Raw genomic sequence first — 13,346 nt, 5'->3', positions numbered from 1 at the left:
GAGTTTCAGCACACAAGGGGTCCCTTTTTTTTTGACTCTCACTTTACCCAGCTGTGTGAAAAAGTGAATGATGTCATTGCAGCAATTTGTGCTGTGTTAATGTGATAGAGGTCTGAGGTAGCCTGACGTGCCAATGAGCCACAGTGCCTTCTGTTTCTCGAAAATGACGTAATGCCTTGGTGGAGGAGCATTAGGCAATAAACTATGTTTAGTCACTGAAGCAAGCACGCATTGGCAGACCAGCCAGTGGTTTGCTGCCATTTTCATATCTCTCCGCTGTGATTGGGTTTTGGTCAATAATTACTCGTTAAAACGTGGCGCTAAATGCGAGGCACAGAAACGCTGCCAGGTGATGTGCAGACTAAGAGAAGCGGTGTGTGCGTTTAATACCTTATCAGTACATAAATAACCAGATTACCTCATCGCCACGTACTGAGAACTGGCTGTGAAATGGGTGAGCCCGCGTTGTTGCTGTTGTTGAAACCAAACTGACAGAGGTCCGCTTGGTTTGAAGGCTTTCGACGAAATAACAGGGCATGAAGATACCTTTGAGCTGGTCTGATTGGCCCCACTCCGCTCACGTGGAGTAACATTGGCATGTGGTCGTGACGGCGAGCTCCCACCTTCCTAGGGTTACCATTTGTACATGCCTATATAATATTGGAATGTGTGCAAACCACTCTATTGCCAAAACTGTCCCAAACATATCTAAATTCAATGACTTAGCAGGGTTCCATGGGCCCTAATGCATGCACAGTAAACGGAGCCTCGTTCACCTGCATTGATTAGAAGAAGAAGAAAAACACAGGTGGGGTGCAGGTGCCTGAAATCTCTAAGCCGCTGAATTATTGCTGGTTCCAACACTCTTTGCCCTGATACCCTCTCGCTGCCTCGCTGTGCCCATTGTGGGCCCGGAAGCTATTGCATGATTTAAGAAGCATCTCAAATCCACGTGCTCCAGCAGAAGTGGGTGCGGCCTGCACTCAAATGCGAGTTCAGCTTTAGTCCTTGCCTTTGGGTGTACAGCAGGTCATTCGTGTGCGTAAAACGAAGAAAAATACACAAATATGGCCTGTAGAGGGTGTGTGTGGAGGGGGGGGGGGGGGGTGGCACCATCTCCTGACTCCTGCGGGGGTGGGTGGGGTGTGGGGCATTGGTACGAAAGTTTCTTCAATAGTGTGATGAACTGCACCTTCACTTAGGAAGCAATTAACAAACAACAAGAGGCAGGCTACTTACAGGCGGGCATGGGAGTATTGCCTCTCCCCCCGCAGGCCAACAGGGATAACTCTTAAAACGTCAGTACTGAGGCGAAACATACTCTGCTTCTTTCGTGTCACTGGGTTATCTAAAGCAACCCGGCCATGCAGACCTGGCTCCGCGTGTTTATTGACCTAGTGCTATCTGACACATTCCCTCGTGTGAATGGAATTGATTCAGACAAGCAGAGTAAACACGCCTCTGTGTTTACAGTGTCTCTGGGAGGGCGGGCGCAAATATTCAGCCCCTTTCACCAAAGAAAACAGTAGGCTTTGCAGGGAAGGCCTACTGCTCCCACTTTAGTGGTTTGTTTTGGGTGCCATGGGTAACGTTCATTTGGAGCACAGCGAAGGATGTTATTGTATCTAATGGCGCCAAGACACAGCTGCGCCAACACGTACATGACTGAGGTGTAGTTCAGGGTCATGTTGCATGTTTGTCGTTGGTTGCTTTGATTCAAGTCTGTTCTCCAAAGTACCTTCTTCATTCACATCAGGTAGAGGAGCATTAGCATACACGGACATTTCTTCCGCAAGGTGGTGCATCAGAAATGCTAGCACTAGAGTGCCCATTTCGACCCAGTCTTAATGGTCTTTCAGAAGACCTTGAGTGTTACTATACCAAACTAAATGGTACTTAAGTAGTCGACCTCAAAAAAGCCATTTAATCTTTACAAACCAGGACATTCGCCTGTTTCGTCTTAATGATACTCTTTTTATCGACAATAGAAAGACGAGAGGTTGAGCGTGTCCGGCTTGGACCTACCTTCACCATGTCCCATCTGCCCATGTCACCACTTGACAGCCAGCCTCAAGTGCAGTTCAACCGTGAGCTGGCACAGGGCCCGACCCTCTACCCCTTGTTCTTTGAAAGCAACGTCCTCTGAGCATGCCTGAAATGGAGCACGGTGTATTTCTCAATGGGCTGGTATTCTACGGCGATGATTCATTCATTCCCCTGCCACCTCCGTCTCATTGTGGTTCCCGCATGCTGCTAGGTGACATGTGGTGTATTTGATTTCACGCCCCCCCCACACACGAATACTTGCCCGAATTCACCCAGTATATGCGTACCACACCAAACAGCACCTCTAGGTGAAGGAAGTGATGAACATACTTGACTCATCGCCCTATAAAATGTGGCCGTCACATGAGGTTGAAACCCAATCTGGGAAAAACGCACATCCGAAGTAACCAAATTGAATGGTTAGCTCGGATGTTGTAGGTGGGTTTTTTTTTGTTTTTTTTAGCTACTGCTATAAACCACTGACCTGCGGAGACTTCTAGGAACAATATCGATACACATGCATGATTACCAAAACGCCTGAGGCGCCGACCCCCACCACCGCCCAAGCACCCTCCTTCTCCGCAGGTGTGCACCTGGGCATTTCACAACAGAGGCCCAGGTGCAAGACCAGTTTATGCTTTTACAGGGTATCAAACCTCAATGCCCTCTTCATTTTCCTTCAAGGAGGACAAACGTGTCTAGAAATAGCGACACTGATACATCTGCAAGGTCAGACCACGCTGACGCCCCCAGCTACCCCCATCCAGTCTGTTCTGCAACATTCAGACTCAGTCTGCGCACCTCTGGTGCCCTCTTGCAGCCTAGCGGTGTTGCCGTCTCCGTGAAGAGTTTGCTAAGGTCCCTCATACTGTACTGGAAAATTCCTCGAGAGCATACCGCATACGGCACGCGCGCGCACAGCCACCCTCACACCCATTACATCATCGCCTGCCAGTCTCCTCAGACACAACGCATGCATGTCTGAGTGCAGGGCTGCACCCTGATCAACACGGCGGGGGAGCGCGCAATTAAGAATGCAGCTACTTGCAGACACATCCGTGGGAGGGGCAGAGGCAATATACACAAAGCATCAAACCAGTCGCTTTATAGGGTTCAGTTCCAGCTGATTTTATTTCCTTCTCGGAAAAATGGTTTATTTACAGAAAGCATTAATCTGACAGGCAGTGAACTTGACATAAGCTGGCATGGCCCCCTCCCAATGGTTTGTGGTGTGGTAAGACACTAATATTCTACACAGCATATTGCACAGGATGGATGATTTATATAAAAAAGTAAAAAAAGAATACCATAAGCAGATCTGCCTTCACAGGCAGGTGTCCTAGCAGTGCCTGTCATGTTATATTAACATACATAAACACACAATCTTCTTTTTTGCTTATTATAATACAGACTTAAATGTACAAAGATGTTTTCACTTTCTTATTTTTCAATCTTAAAACACAACAGCTATAACCTGAATACATATGCTATCGTCATGCCATAAAAGACTAAAAACAATTTATATTTTTCAGCGACAAGTAGAAAAGGATTAAATAGTCAAATACAGGAATGAAAACGCAGTACATAGTGTCGCAAACTCAAATCGGCATTAAGATAGATCCAGTGGTTTAAACGGCACGTCTTCTTGTTTGTTGTGTGTATGTAAAAAAGTGCAAAAAAGATGTGGGTTTTGAAGTTTAAAGCTACAGGATCCCTTGTGCTGTGTGGATGCGCCAACTGCTTGTAAAGCGTTTTAAACGACGTATTTAAGTCACTTTCAGAGGTTGTGTTGTGAAAAATGTCCAGCTACAGTGCATGGATACTGCTGTATATGTAAAGGCGAGCAGTGGGCACCGCCGGGAAGGGATCTTGTCACTTTAAAGAGCCTGCAGATCAAGTGTTGTAAACATGGAAAGAGACGCCAGGCGATTTGTGACATACCAGACCCCGGCCGTCTCTAAGTCCCCAGAATCAGGAAATCCAAAACAGCAATTTATACCGATTTAACACCCCTTTATAGATCTGTTTTCTGTTTGTTTTTTACAAAAATACACTGAGAAAATAATCAAACGTTTTCATCTCTTCTCTTTTTTTAAAAGTGTCAAAAGTCTACATTTAAATATAAAAAATTAAAAGATAAAACTCTAGCCCTTCCGCGAAGGAGACATAAATGGGGTGCGGGTTTTATACAACGAGACTACCAAACAAAATTTCTTTAAAAAACAGTCAAATGTTTGGCCAGTATATAAATATGTCCACATAACATGGCATTTGAGTACATTAACGAGAAGGAAAAATTACACTAGGATGGAAATCGGTGTGGCAAAAAAACAAGTATTTTTGATTACACCTACCAAGGAATAGCACATACATACTCTGAGAAACATTTGGTCCTGATTTCCTTTTTAAGTCCAGCACAGATTTGAGTTGCGTTTGAATCCTTTAAAGAGTTAAGAGCGGAAAAAAAGCTGGTGATTTGTGTCTGTAGGAATCAAACATAGCGCCATCTATCTGCGTATTACCCTAACACTATTTTTAAACTGTTCAACAGTCTCGACAGGAAAAAATCTTCGAAAGACAGACAGGATAACATGCTAAGAATAAACAACCCACCAGCGAAATCATCCGGCGCGATTCAGAATCAGGGAAAGAAAAGGTGTGAAAAAGAATCGCGCCCCCTTTCCTGTACCACATAAATACGTTAAATTGGCGAACTGGAAAAAACAGTCTCCTTTGCAAAGTTTGTTTCTTAAGTGTCCAGAAAAGTCATTGATACAAGAAGAGGTGGAGCAAGAAAAAACATACGCGCTGCCTTCTCGGTTAACGTGCAAATCCATCTCAGTCTTTATTATTACTTTGTATTTCCCTGCCTAGTTTCCAGTTTTAGAGGGGCGATTGCCAGTCCTCCTACGCCCTCTGGCCCCTGCTCTGGGAGGAGCAGTCATTCTCGGGAGAGTGGACCCAGCTCCCTTCTTCCACGGGGCAGTCCCTGCCATTAGAACTCTCCCAAGTTTTGGTCTGGACTCCTTCAAGGAAACATAGTCTATTAAAAACGCAAGTACTAAAGAAAACGTAGCACTGCTTCTTTTCTGGTGGGCCCCAGACACCTGCCCGCAAAGTGCCGCCCTCGCCCCCTCTCCAGCCCGTGTCAGGGAGCCGGCAGGGGTGCAGGGCGGGCGGCTGGCTCTTCTCGCCATTCCCGCTGTCGAAGGCAGAGCGAAGTCCCTTTGGAAACACAAAGGTGGGTCGTGCGGGGGTGTAGTGTCGCCCCCTGTCCCCGGGTGGGTTCCTGGCTGTGGTGTGCGCGCGGCTGTGCCCTGTCCCGCCGGCCCCTCAGTAGGTGAACACCAGGTTGGAGATGCTGGACTCCAGCCAGTCCCCGGAGATCATCTCGCTCACCTCGGGCGTGCAGTAGTCGGGGAACTCGAAGTGCGAGCCGGCGCCCGCCTCCAGGCTAAAGTCCAGGTCCCGGTCGAGCGCCGAGGAGCCCAGGCACATGCTCTCGAAGCCCGGGCTCGGGTTCAGCTCCAGCAGCTCGTCCTCCAGCTCCTCGTCGGACGAGGACGACGAGTAGTGTGAGGAGGCGGACGACGAGCAGGAGGCGGTGGAGAAGGAGGTGGAAGGCGCCGGGGACGGGGCGCGCAGGCTGCCGTCGCCGCCGCTGCTGCTGGTGTAGCTGTGCGGCGAACCCGGCGAGGCGGATCCGCCGTCCTCGTCGTGCAGCGGCGGCGGGTACTCGTCGTAGAGGCTGAGGGGGTCTCCGGGGTCGGTGGGGCTGCAGGGGCCGGCCGGCACCGCCATGGGCGAAGACGAGGTGAGCCCACTGCCGAAGACATAGAGCCGCTTGGGCTGGGAGGGCTTCTTGTCCGGCAGGCGGCCGGTGGAGCCTCCGCTGCCGCTGGAGGAGGTGGAGGAGCAGGAGGAGGTGCGAGACTTGTACAGAGAATGGTGATCCAGGCACAGCGGCTCGGGGTAAGACCTGCCCGGCTTGGCGTGGTGAGGCTTGCCGGCGCTCTTGGAAGAGCCGCCGCCGCTGCTGCTCTTCTTCACGGCAGGCTTGAGGCTGTTACTCTGGCCGGCACTGCACAGCTTCTCCCCCGGCTTGGCGGCGGGGTTGGCTGCCTTGACCTTCTTCCGGGGACGGTACTTGTAGTCTGGGTAGTCGGCCATGTGCTTGAGACGCAGCCGCTCCGCCTCGCGGATGAAGGGGATCTTGTCAGCGTCCTTGAGCTGCTTCCAGCGCTTGCCCAGCCGCTTGGAGATCTCGGCGTTGTGCATGTCCGGGGATTGCTCCATGATCTTGCGTCTCTCGATCTGCGACCAGACCATGAAGGCGTTCATGGGCCGCTTGATGTGCCCGCTGGGGGTCTTGCACCATGCCGGGTCGTCAGCTTTACCCCCGGCTGAGGCGGTGGAGCCCGGGGTCGGAGATTGCGCCACCCCCAGCTCGATCATCCCGGTGCCGGAGTCGGACGAGTCCCCAGCCAGCAGCGCCTCGGTGCTCTCGGCAGCGGCGGTGCTCTGCTGCACCATGGTGAGAGCGATGTCAGGATTGCAAGCCGGGCTGAGCACAAGGGTGCAGTCAACAAGCGGAAGGTGCAGGGTCTCGCCCGGTTACAGTCACTTCACGATCGGTCGTTTCAGGTTACCGGGTGGCAGAAGCCGGCGATCAGGCATATGAGGAGTGGACCGGCGTCTGATGATGCATCGGTGGCAGTTGTAGGCTCCCGCGCCCTCCTCGAAACACCCAAGTAAGTAGACAGTTTGTGCAGAGATCCCTGCAGCCCAGGCCTGGACAGTCTCTGTGCCTGAGCGATTTGTAATGTGAAGTCAAAAAAGAAGAAAAAAATCAATTCCACTAGGGCAGGATTCGTTTATTGGTATATTTAGTGGGGGAGTTGGCTGTGCCTGAGTAGGCAGCTCCTCACGTGTGAGCTCCTTGCATGCACAGGATGGTGAGCTGTTGAGGTTGTGCTCGCCTCTATCTTTCGGTCTGACATATATCCTGCCTCTACAGCTGCTTGAAGCGCTCCGGCTGCATGCCTCGCGTCGCTTTATCCCTTCCCCAGGCGGGTGCTAACCAATCAGTCGCTGTATCCAACGCTTCTCCGCGCTGAGCCCCGCCCTCTGCCGCCGCCATTGGCTCGCAGCCGATGCAATAATAATCACCGCGTGCAATGAGAGGCTCTGGCGCTGACCTCATTCCCAGCCACAGAGCAAACTTTTTGAAAACGGGGACACGAGCGGCGGCTGAGATTTCTGGGTTTAACGTGAGCCTATCTGGGGACTATGGACGCCGTCTTGGTTCTTCAGGGGAGGATGTACGAACGTGTTAAAGGGTGGGGGCGTGCTCTGTAACCGGAGTCGGGGTGAAGGGGAGGTAAAGGGGGCGTGCGCACTGTACATGGACTCTTGCCAGAGCCGTGGAGCCAGAGACCATGCCTGTCAGGCAGCACTGACGGGACCCGCATGCCCTCCTGCAGCCCTCACTGATCAAAAACAACAGAAGGGCAGCGGTGCCGGCGCCAGTCATACCAGCTCCCCTGTTCCTCGCTTCTGAGGAACGTCTCGTGTGTTCTCTCGCATGTAGTGACTGACGGGTGTTTCTGCGCAAAGCAGTGCACTCACGGCGTTTGTTGCCTGGGACGTTATTTGTTCTGAGAACTCTAAAAATATGTTGACCACTATCAAAGGTGACTATACCCTCATCACACTTTTGGAATCGCATTTCACTTGCTCATCCTGTCATGCGCCCTTTATTTAAAATCACATCGCGTGTGCTCAGTTGTTTTAAAATGTTTAACAATGCATATATCACAGCCACTGGCGCAAGTATTTAATGCCACGTGTGATGGTTAAATGCTCAACGAAAATCACAGACTTGTCTTTGATGCACCTTTTTTTGTTCACAAGGTAAAAAGAAATAGAGTATAAAGTAATGGGTCCCTGAACCATCTGTGGAATAGCGCTGCTGAAACCATGTATTGACACTAAATTGTAAATCCGTCATCTTCGCCCTAGTGCGCTCTGAATCTTGGCTGGGGATTGGACGTTCCCCTATCTAGTCCGTCCAACGATGTTGCAGTACCCCTGCTCTTAGCCAGCCCCAATACAGAGTAGTCCAGGAACGGACACGAGGAATGACACCTCTTGCAGCTGTTACAATGCAGCCGAGCAGTGTGATAGCATCCCCAGTAAGGTCGCGAATGGGTAGGGATATGCACACACTTGGTTTTGGAGCTTCCCAGAGTACCTCAGCAACCGTCAAGCTTAGATTGGGTTAGTGATCGGATGTTTTTTTTTTTTTTTCAGGAGGGGCGGGTTATAGTTCCGTCGCGTATTCGCCCCCACTGCTCTACGTGACCCTAATTCGTGGGTCATGCCTTAACCTGTCTCGATTTTCAGACAACTCATGCCCCGGCTTTAAAACATTCATAAAGCCCACCGCATCTCCATAGGCAGGTGTGCCTGGGTGCTTTCGTGACAACTCATAAACGTCTAGCGTAGTGGTAGTGCTCTGTGTGGACTTTATTGTATCGCCCCTCTTGTGAAGGCTCTGGGCAGCCGTCCCTTTCAGGTGCCTTCGCGTCCCCCGGGGACAGGTGTTTTTGTCTGCCGCCTTTCCGTGCACTTCCTCCTCCGGCGCGCGCAGCATGCCCACTACAACAGCGGACGCCAAGCACGTGCTGCCCCGGCGGCGGCGCGCGGCGCAGGCGGGGCTTGTCACGCCGCTATTGTTTACTAACGGCGGTGGGCGGAACCCAGGGCCTTGTCAGGGCTGTGAGGCGGTAGCTGGCCTTCCAAGTCTCCTCCCGCGGGGCGGGGCCTGTGCCTGTCTGGAGGAGGTGTTGGCTCCATAGGGCTGTACTTCGGCGCCGGGGTCAGCACCAGTCATTTACTGGCTAGAGGGCTGTGTGGCCAAGCACGAGACAACCTTCGCTCTGTATGGCGCCCGAAACTTCACACTCTTGAAATGTAGAATAAGCTTCTCGTTTCGAGACCGCGGAGCTGGTTGGGAAGCAAGCGTTTTTATTCGACGGGGGGGGGGGGGGTCTTCTATATTCGACGCCCGCGGCACGCGCCCTCCAGACAGCGCCTGTAGACGGAGCCTTTTCCCCGCCCTCGCCGCGTGTCCTGAGCAGGGTGACAGTTCACACGAGGCTGTGTTCGACACTGGCGGAGGCAGAGGACGCTGGGGGGCAGAGCTGCGTCTGCCTCCTTGTAACCATTGGGTGCAGGCGAGGCGAGCACAGTCGACTGAGGTGACAGAGCGCTCTCTCTCTCATTGCACTTCGTCTGCTCTGCAGAGCACCCAGGCCAGTGAATTTTCTGTATCCAGTTCCGTGCAGTATCTTGCTCGTTGCTCCACAAGAGGGCTTGTGACCCCTCTAAAGCATGAATACTTGCCCCCCCCCCCCCCCTGTAGTTAGCAAGCCCGACTTTAAGCTGGAAAGGTAGTAAAAAGGAGTCAGAATCACCGATTAACGAGCCGTGGAGAGCCAATTGGATTTTTTTTTACTTGAAAGTAAAATACGAGAATGATCTTCTGTGATCGCGTGTGAAGAGTTTACAGAGCTGCAACTCACCTCATTCCACTAAAGGTGCTGCGCAGATAAATGTTTATTTTTGGAAAATAAAGCTTAGTTGATCAGGTTGCCTGCTGCCTGTCCACATCGTCTGCAGGTTTGACATGAGTGGACAGTCTCTTAGTGTTTCCCATTATTTGGTGAAAGCAAGGTTTAAATAGCATTTATATAGCGCTCATTACCCCTGACGAAAGCAAAGCATATCCTCTGTGGCCACCGCACGGAAGTCTGCCCCTAGTGACAGAACACAAGCTGTGGTCGAAGTAGGCGGGATCGGAGGAGCACAACCTGCCCATACTTTTTTAATTTAAGGAAAATGTTTTCCCTTACTTTCTGGGAAAAGATTATCCCCTGGAATGGTTAATTACAAGAGTTGAAATGCTTCAGATGAGGTGTAAGGCAGGGAGTCTCCTATGCTGTGGAAGGTGAGCATACAGGTAAACAGCCCTCCTTGGCACGGTACCTGCTTGCCTCAAAGAAATGTAAATGTGTACAATGAGTCAATCTGCAAATGTAAAGGATCTCTAAAGCCTGTGTTTGCTTTAATTAATAAAATCACTCGACGCTGTCCGATGAGACATTTTATTATTTTTGCGCTATCTCTTCAAGACATGCTATATTCAGGATATGGGCATAAAGCTCAGCCCACTTTCCGCCCATCTGTTTAATTGGCTTCTTTCCCTGTCCTTTGTGAATGGCAGCTTTTCATTGGTCAATAGGCTTAGTAGTCCCTCCTTAGTACTGCCTTATCTCTTCTTGTAACCTCCCATGAGGACACCCCCCTGTTACATGTGTTGTTACTCCCTAGGTTTTAATTACAGCCTCAAGGCACTATTTTCTTTAAAAGGCTTCCGGCAAGACACACTTGGTCCTAAGCTAAGCTGGTAGTGGTTACTTTGCTGACTAGAACATCTCACATTTATATGAGACCATCTATACATTTCCCTTCATCAGCTCCACACAGAGTACAACCTAATCCAAAATTAATGTAATAATTCTTTTGTCACATTTTAAAGCTACTAATTGTATATATGGACATAGCTATTTGAATGTACTCGTAGTACTGTCTTGCTTGCAATGCTTTATGGGTAGGGTGGATTTTTAATATCTTCTGCAGGGTGCAGTACCATATGTGACCAAAATAGGTCCACAGTGCTGGTGCCTTGCCTACTAGGGACCTCTAGGAGCAGCTTGCGGTACTGCACAGAGACATGCAGTGCTGGTGCCTTGCTCACTAGGGATCTCTAGGAGCAGCTTGCGGTACTGCACTGAGTGTTGGTGCCTTGCTTACTAGGGACCTCTATGAGCAGTTTGTGGTACTGCACCTAGACATGTAGTGCTGGTGCCTTGTTCACTAGGAACCTCTAGGAGCAGTTTGCGGTACTACACCGAGACATGCTGCGCTGGTGCCTTGCTCACTAGGTACCTCTAGGAGTAGCGTGCAGTACTGCACTGAGACATACAGTGTGGTTTCTGGCTCACTGCACAATCATGTACAATGCACTAGGTCTCACATAACTGAAAGTATGATCTATTGGCTTTGCATTATTATTTGCAACGCTAATACCTTAAACTATCAGTAATGCAAGACCAATTATATTGCAAATGCTTGTAGTGGTATTGGAAAGGAGTAACCAGCTGGGATGTGAAGTGTGATAGCGTATTTCCCACTGATTAACTTAACTTGCATTTATTTTACATTTAAGCTTGTATATTTAATATGTACATACCTGACGATGAAAAACTGAAAAAGGGACAGAATATTTTGCTTTATAGCCACGCCCCTGACCCTGCTCCCACGCGCCCGCCCCCATCGTACACAGCATCACAGTTCCCTTTCTTTTTCTAATGCACTTCGACCGCTGCGCAAAAGTCACACCTGGGCGCCTCCACGAAATTTGGGGTGGAGACTCTTTAAGAGGGCTTACATTTTCTGCTGTCCCCCTTTCCTCGCACAAGGATGCATTGGAAACCACCCACCCAGCTTTGAGAGCAAGATGTATTATCTAATGTTTCTGTTTTTCAGTGTCAGAAGCTCAGTTACTGGGCTTTTTTAACACAAGAAGTACAATACGCCCCAAAAATGGAAATAAGGCTGCAAACTGTATGTCCTCGGGCCATGCGATCGTCTGAGAAGAAAGAAACAGTGACCCACTTATCCTTCAAAGGACAGTTGGTATCCTGAGAACAGGAGGTTAGCTTTTAACCTCTCTGTGTCTCACGGGTGCAACAACTCAAGATACCCAAGAGGGCAGCAGCCCCACTTGAGAAGAGTGAGCCATGGATGTCGATGTGCTACTGAGAGTATTGTATTCCTGGTGTTACTCTGTTTTGTATTGAGGGTGGGGTGTCAGCGATTAGATTTCATCATATCGCTGAGTACTTGAATTAACCATAAGCTAACCCTACCTGCGTGTCAATAAGGTTAATAAACTTTCAATAGTTTCTCCCAACCCAAAAACTGTGTGGTCCACGTTTGTGTTGTTGCATGTATAATCATATCATTTGTTGGGTTGAAATGATGAACAAGTCTTGGTGCGGAAAAGCTATGGTTCAAATACAACGAAGGACATGCCAGACGTTCTCTTTCTGCAGCTTATATAATCAGAACTACAGGGTTAAGTATTATTAAACCTGGACATTTCATGGTAGGCCAGCATTATATGCAAGAGGTTGGCTGGAGCAAGGGAGAGCAAGCCACATGTCACACATGCTTTTTTTTAGTGTCTGGTCTAGTAGAATCGACAGGAAGAAATGGGTCGGTCATTCAAAATATTGGACGTAGTGTTCTACTAAATTTAGAGTAGATAAGGAAGCAATTTACCCAGTCTGAATGCGGTGCGAATCATTGAAAGGGATCTTTCTGTAAAAACTTTTCTTTTTAAGACAGTTAAACTCCCAACCTTTATACACTGAAAAAGTGCCTCTTAAACAATTTGTATGTCGCCATCATTAAAATGTTTTTTTGAGGTAGATAATCCTTTCTTTATATAATGCTCAACATTTAAGGGGAATTTAGCCACTGTTTCCTAATCTATAAAGGGTCAATTTCTGTAACGTTCTTCCAAGCTCTCTCCATCGCTAAAAGTGGAGGTTGATCCAACCATAGAACATGCTACCACTCACTACTTATAATTACATTTTCTTACGTTTGACACCCCACCAAAAAAATGCTGTTTCTTTCTAAGAACCACAAAGGTGTGCAGCCTTTACTGCCACTGGGTTTACTTCATAGGAAAGCACCAGGGATGTTATTGAAACCAGTGCTTGATTTGCGCCGGTGCTTTACGGTGCTCAGCCCCGACTCTTATTTCACATTTTCCTTCAGTGGGTGGCTGGCCCGATAATAATAAAAAAATAAATGTACCTGTCCTTCAGGATGGCTGCCTGGTATGTTTAAACTCGTTGAGTACGATAGACGGCCCCTGGCCGCACGACGTCACAGTGGGCGTGTGCAGAGGATGGCCAGGGACTGTCTGAAACACGTCCACTCATTAATTCCCCAGCACCGCAGCACAATTAGCTCCGCAGTTAAGGGGTTAACAGGCTAGCCCACCCTGGTCCAGGCATGATGATACTGCATCTTCTTTAGGTTAGCACAGCTACTTGTTACGCAGACTGTCATGTTGAGGCAATTTTGGTGACGCAGTTTTGATAATTTTATTGGAAGCCTGCCACCAGGTTCCCGTAGCTGAACTGGGGCGAGGCAAGCTG

General features: G+C 49.4%; 1 protein-coding gene across 1 annotated transcript; it reads right to left on the bottom strand.

Moving 5' to 3' along the window:
- Positions 1 to 3,155: 3,155 nt before the first annotated feature.
- SOX4 (SRY-box transcription factor 4) lies at positions 3,156 to 7,320 on the bottom strand. Its single transcript, XM_086965148.1, has one exon. It carries the CDS (start codon positions 6,577 to 6,579, stop codon positions 5,380 to 5,382), a length of 1,200 nt encoding a protein of 399 aa, XP_086821274.1. The 5' UTR covers positions 6,580 to 7,320; the 3' UTR covers positions 3,156 to 5,379.
- Positions 7,321 to 13,346: the final 6,026 nt, after the last annotated feature.

This window comes from Lissotriton vulgaris, chromosome 4_1 (genome assembly GCF_964263255.1).
Source record: "Lissotriton vulgaris chromosome 4_1, aLisVul1.2, whole genome shotgun sequence".
Classification (NCBI taxonomy): domain Eukaryota; kingdom Metazoa; phylum Chordata; class Amphibia; order Caudata; family Salamandridae; genus Lissotriton; species Lissotriton vulgaris.
Note: the sequence above shows the minus strand (reverse complement) of the source record. Positions and strands in the feature narration are given on the sequence as shown.

What these genes read in the sequence shown, in the direction of transcription:
- SOX4 (XM_086965148.1), bottom strand. Translation starts at nt 6,579, where the DNA reads ATGGTGCAGCAGAGCACCGCCGCTGCCGAGAGCACCGAGGCGCTGCTG.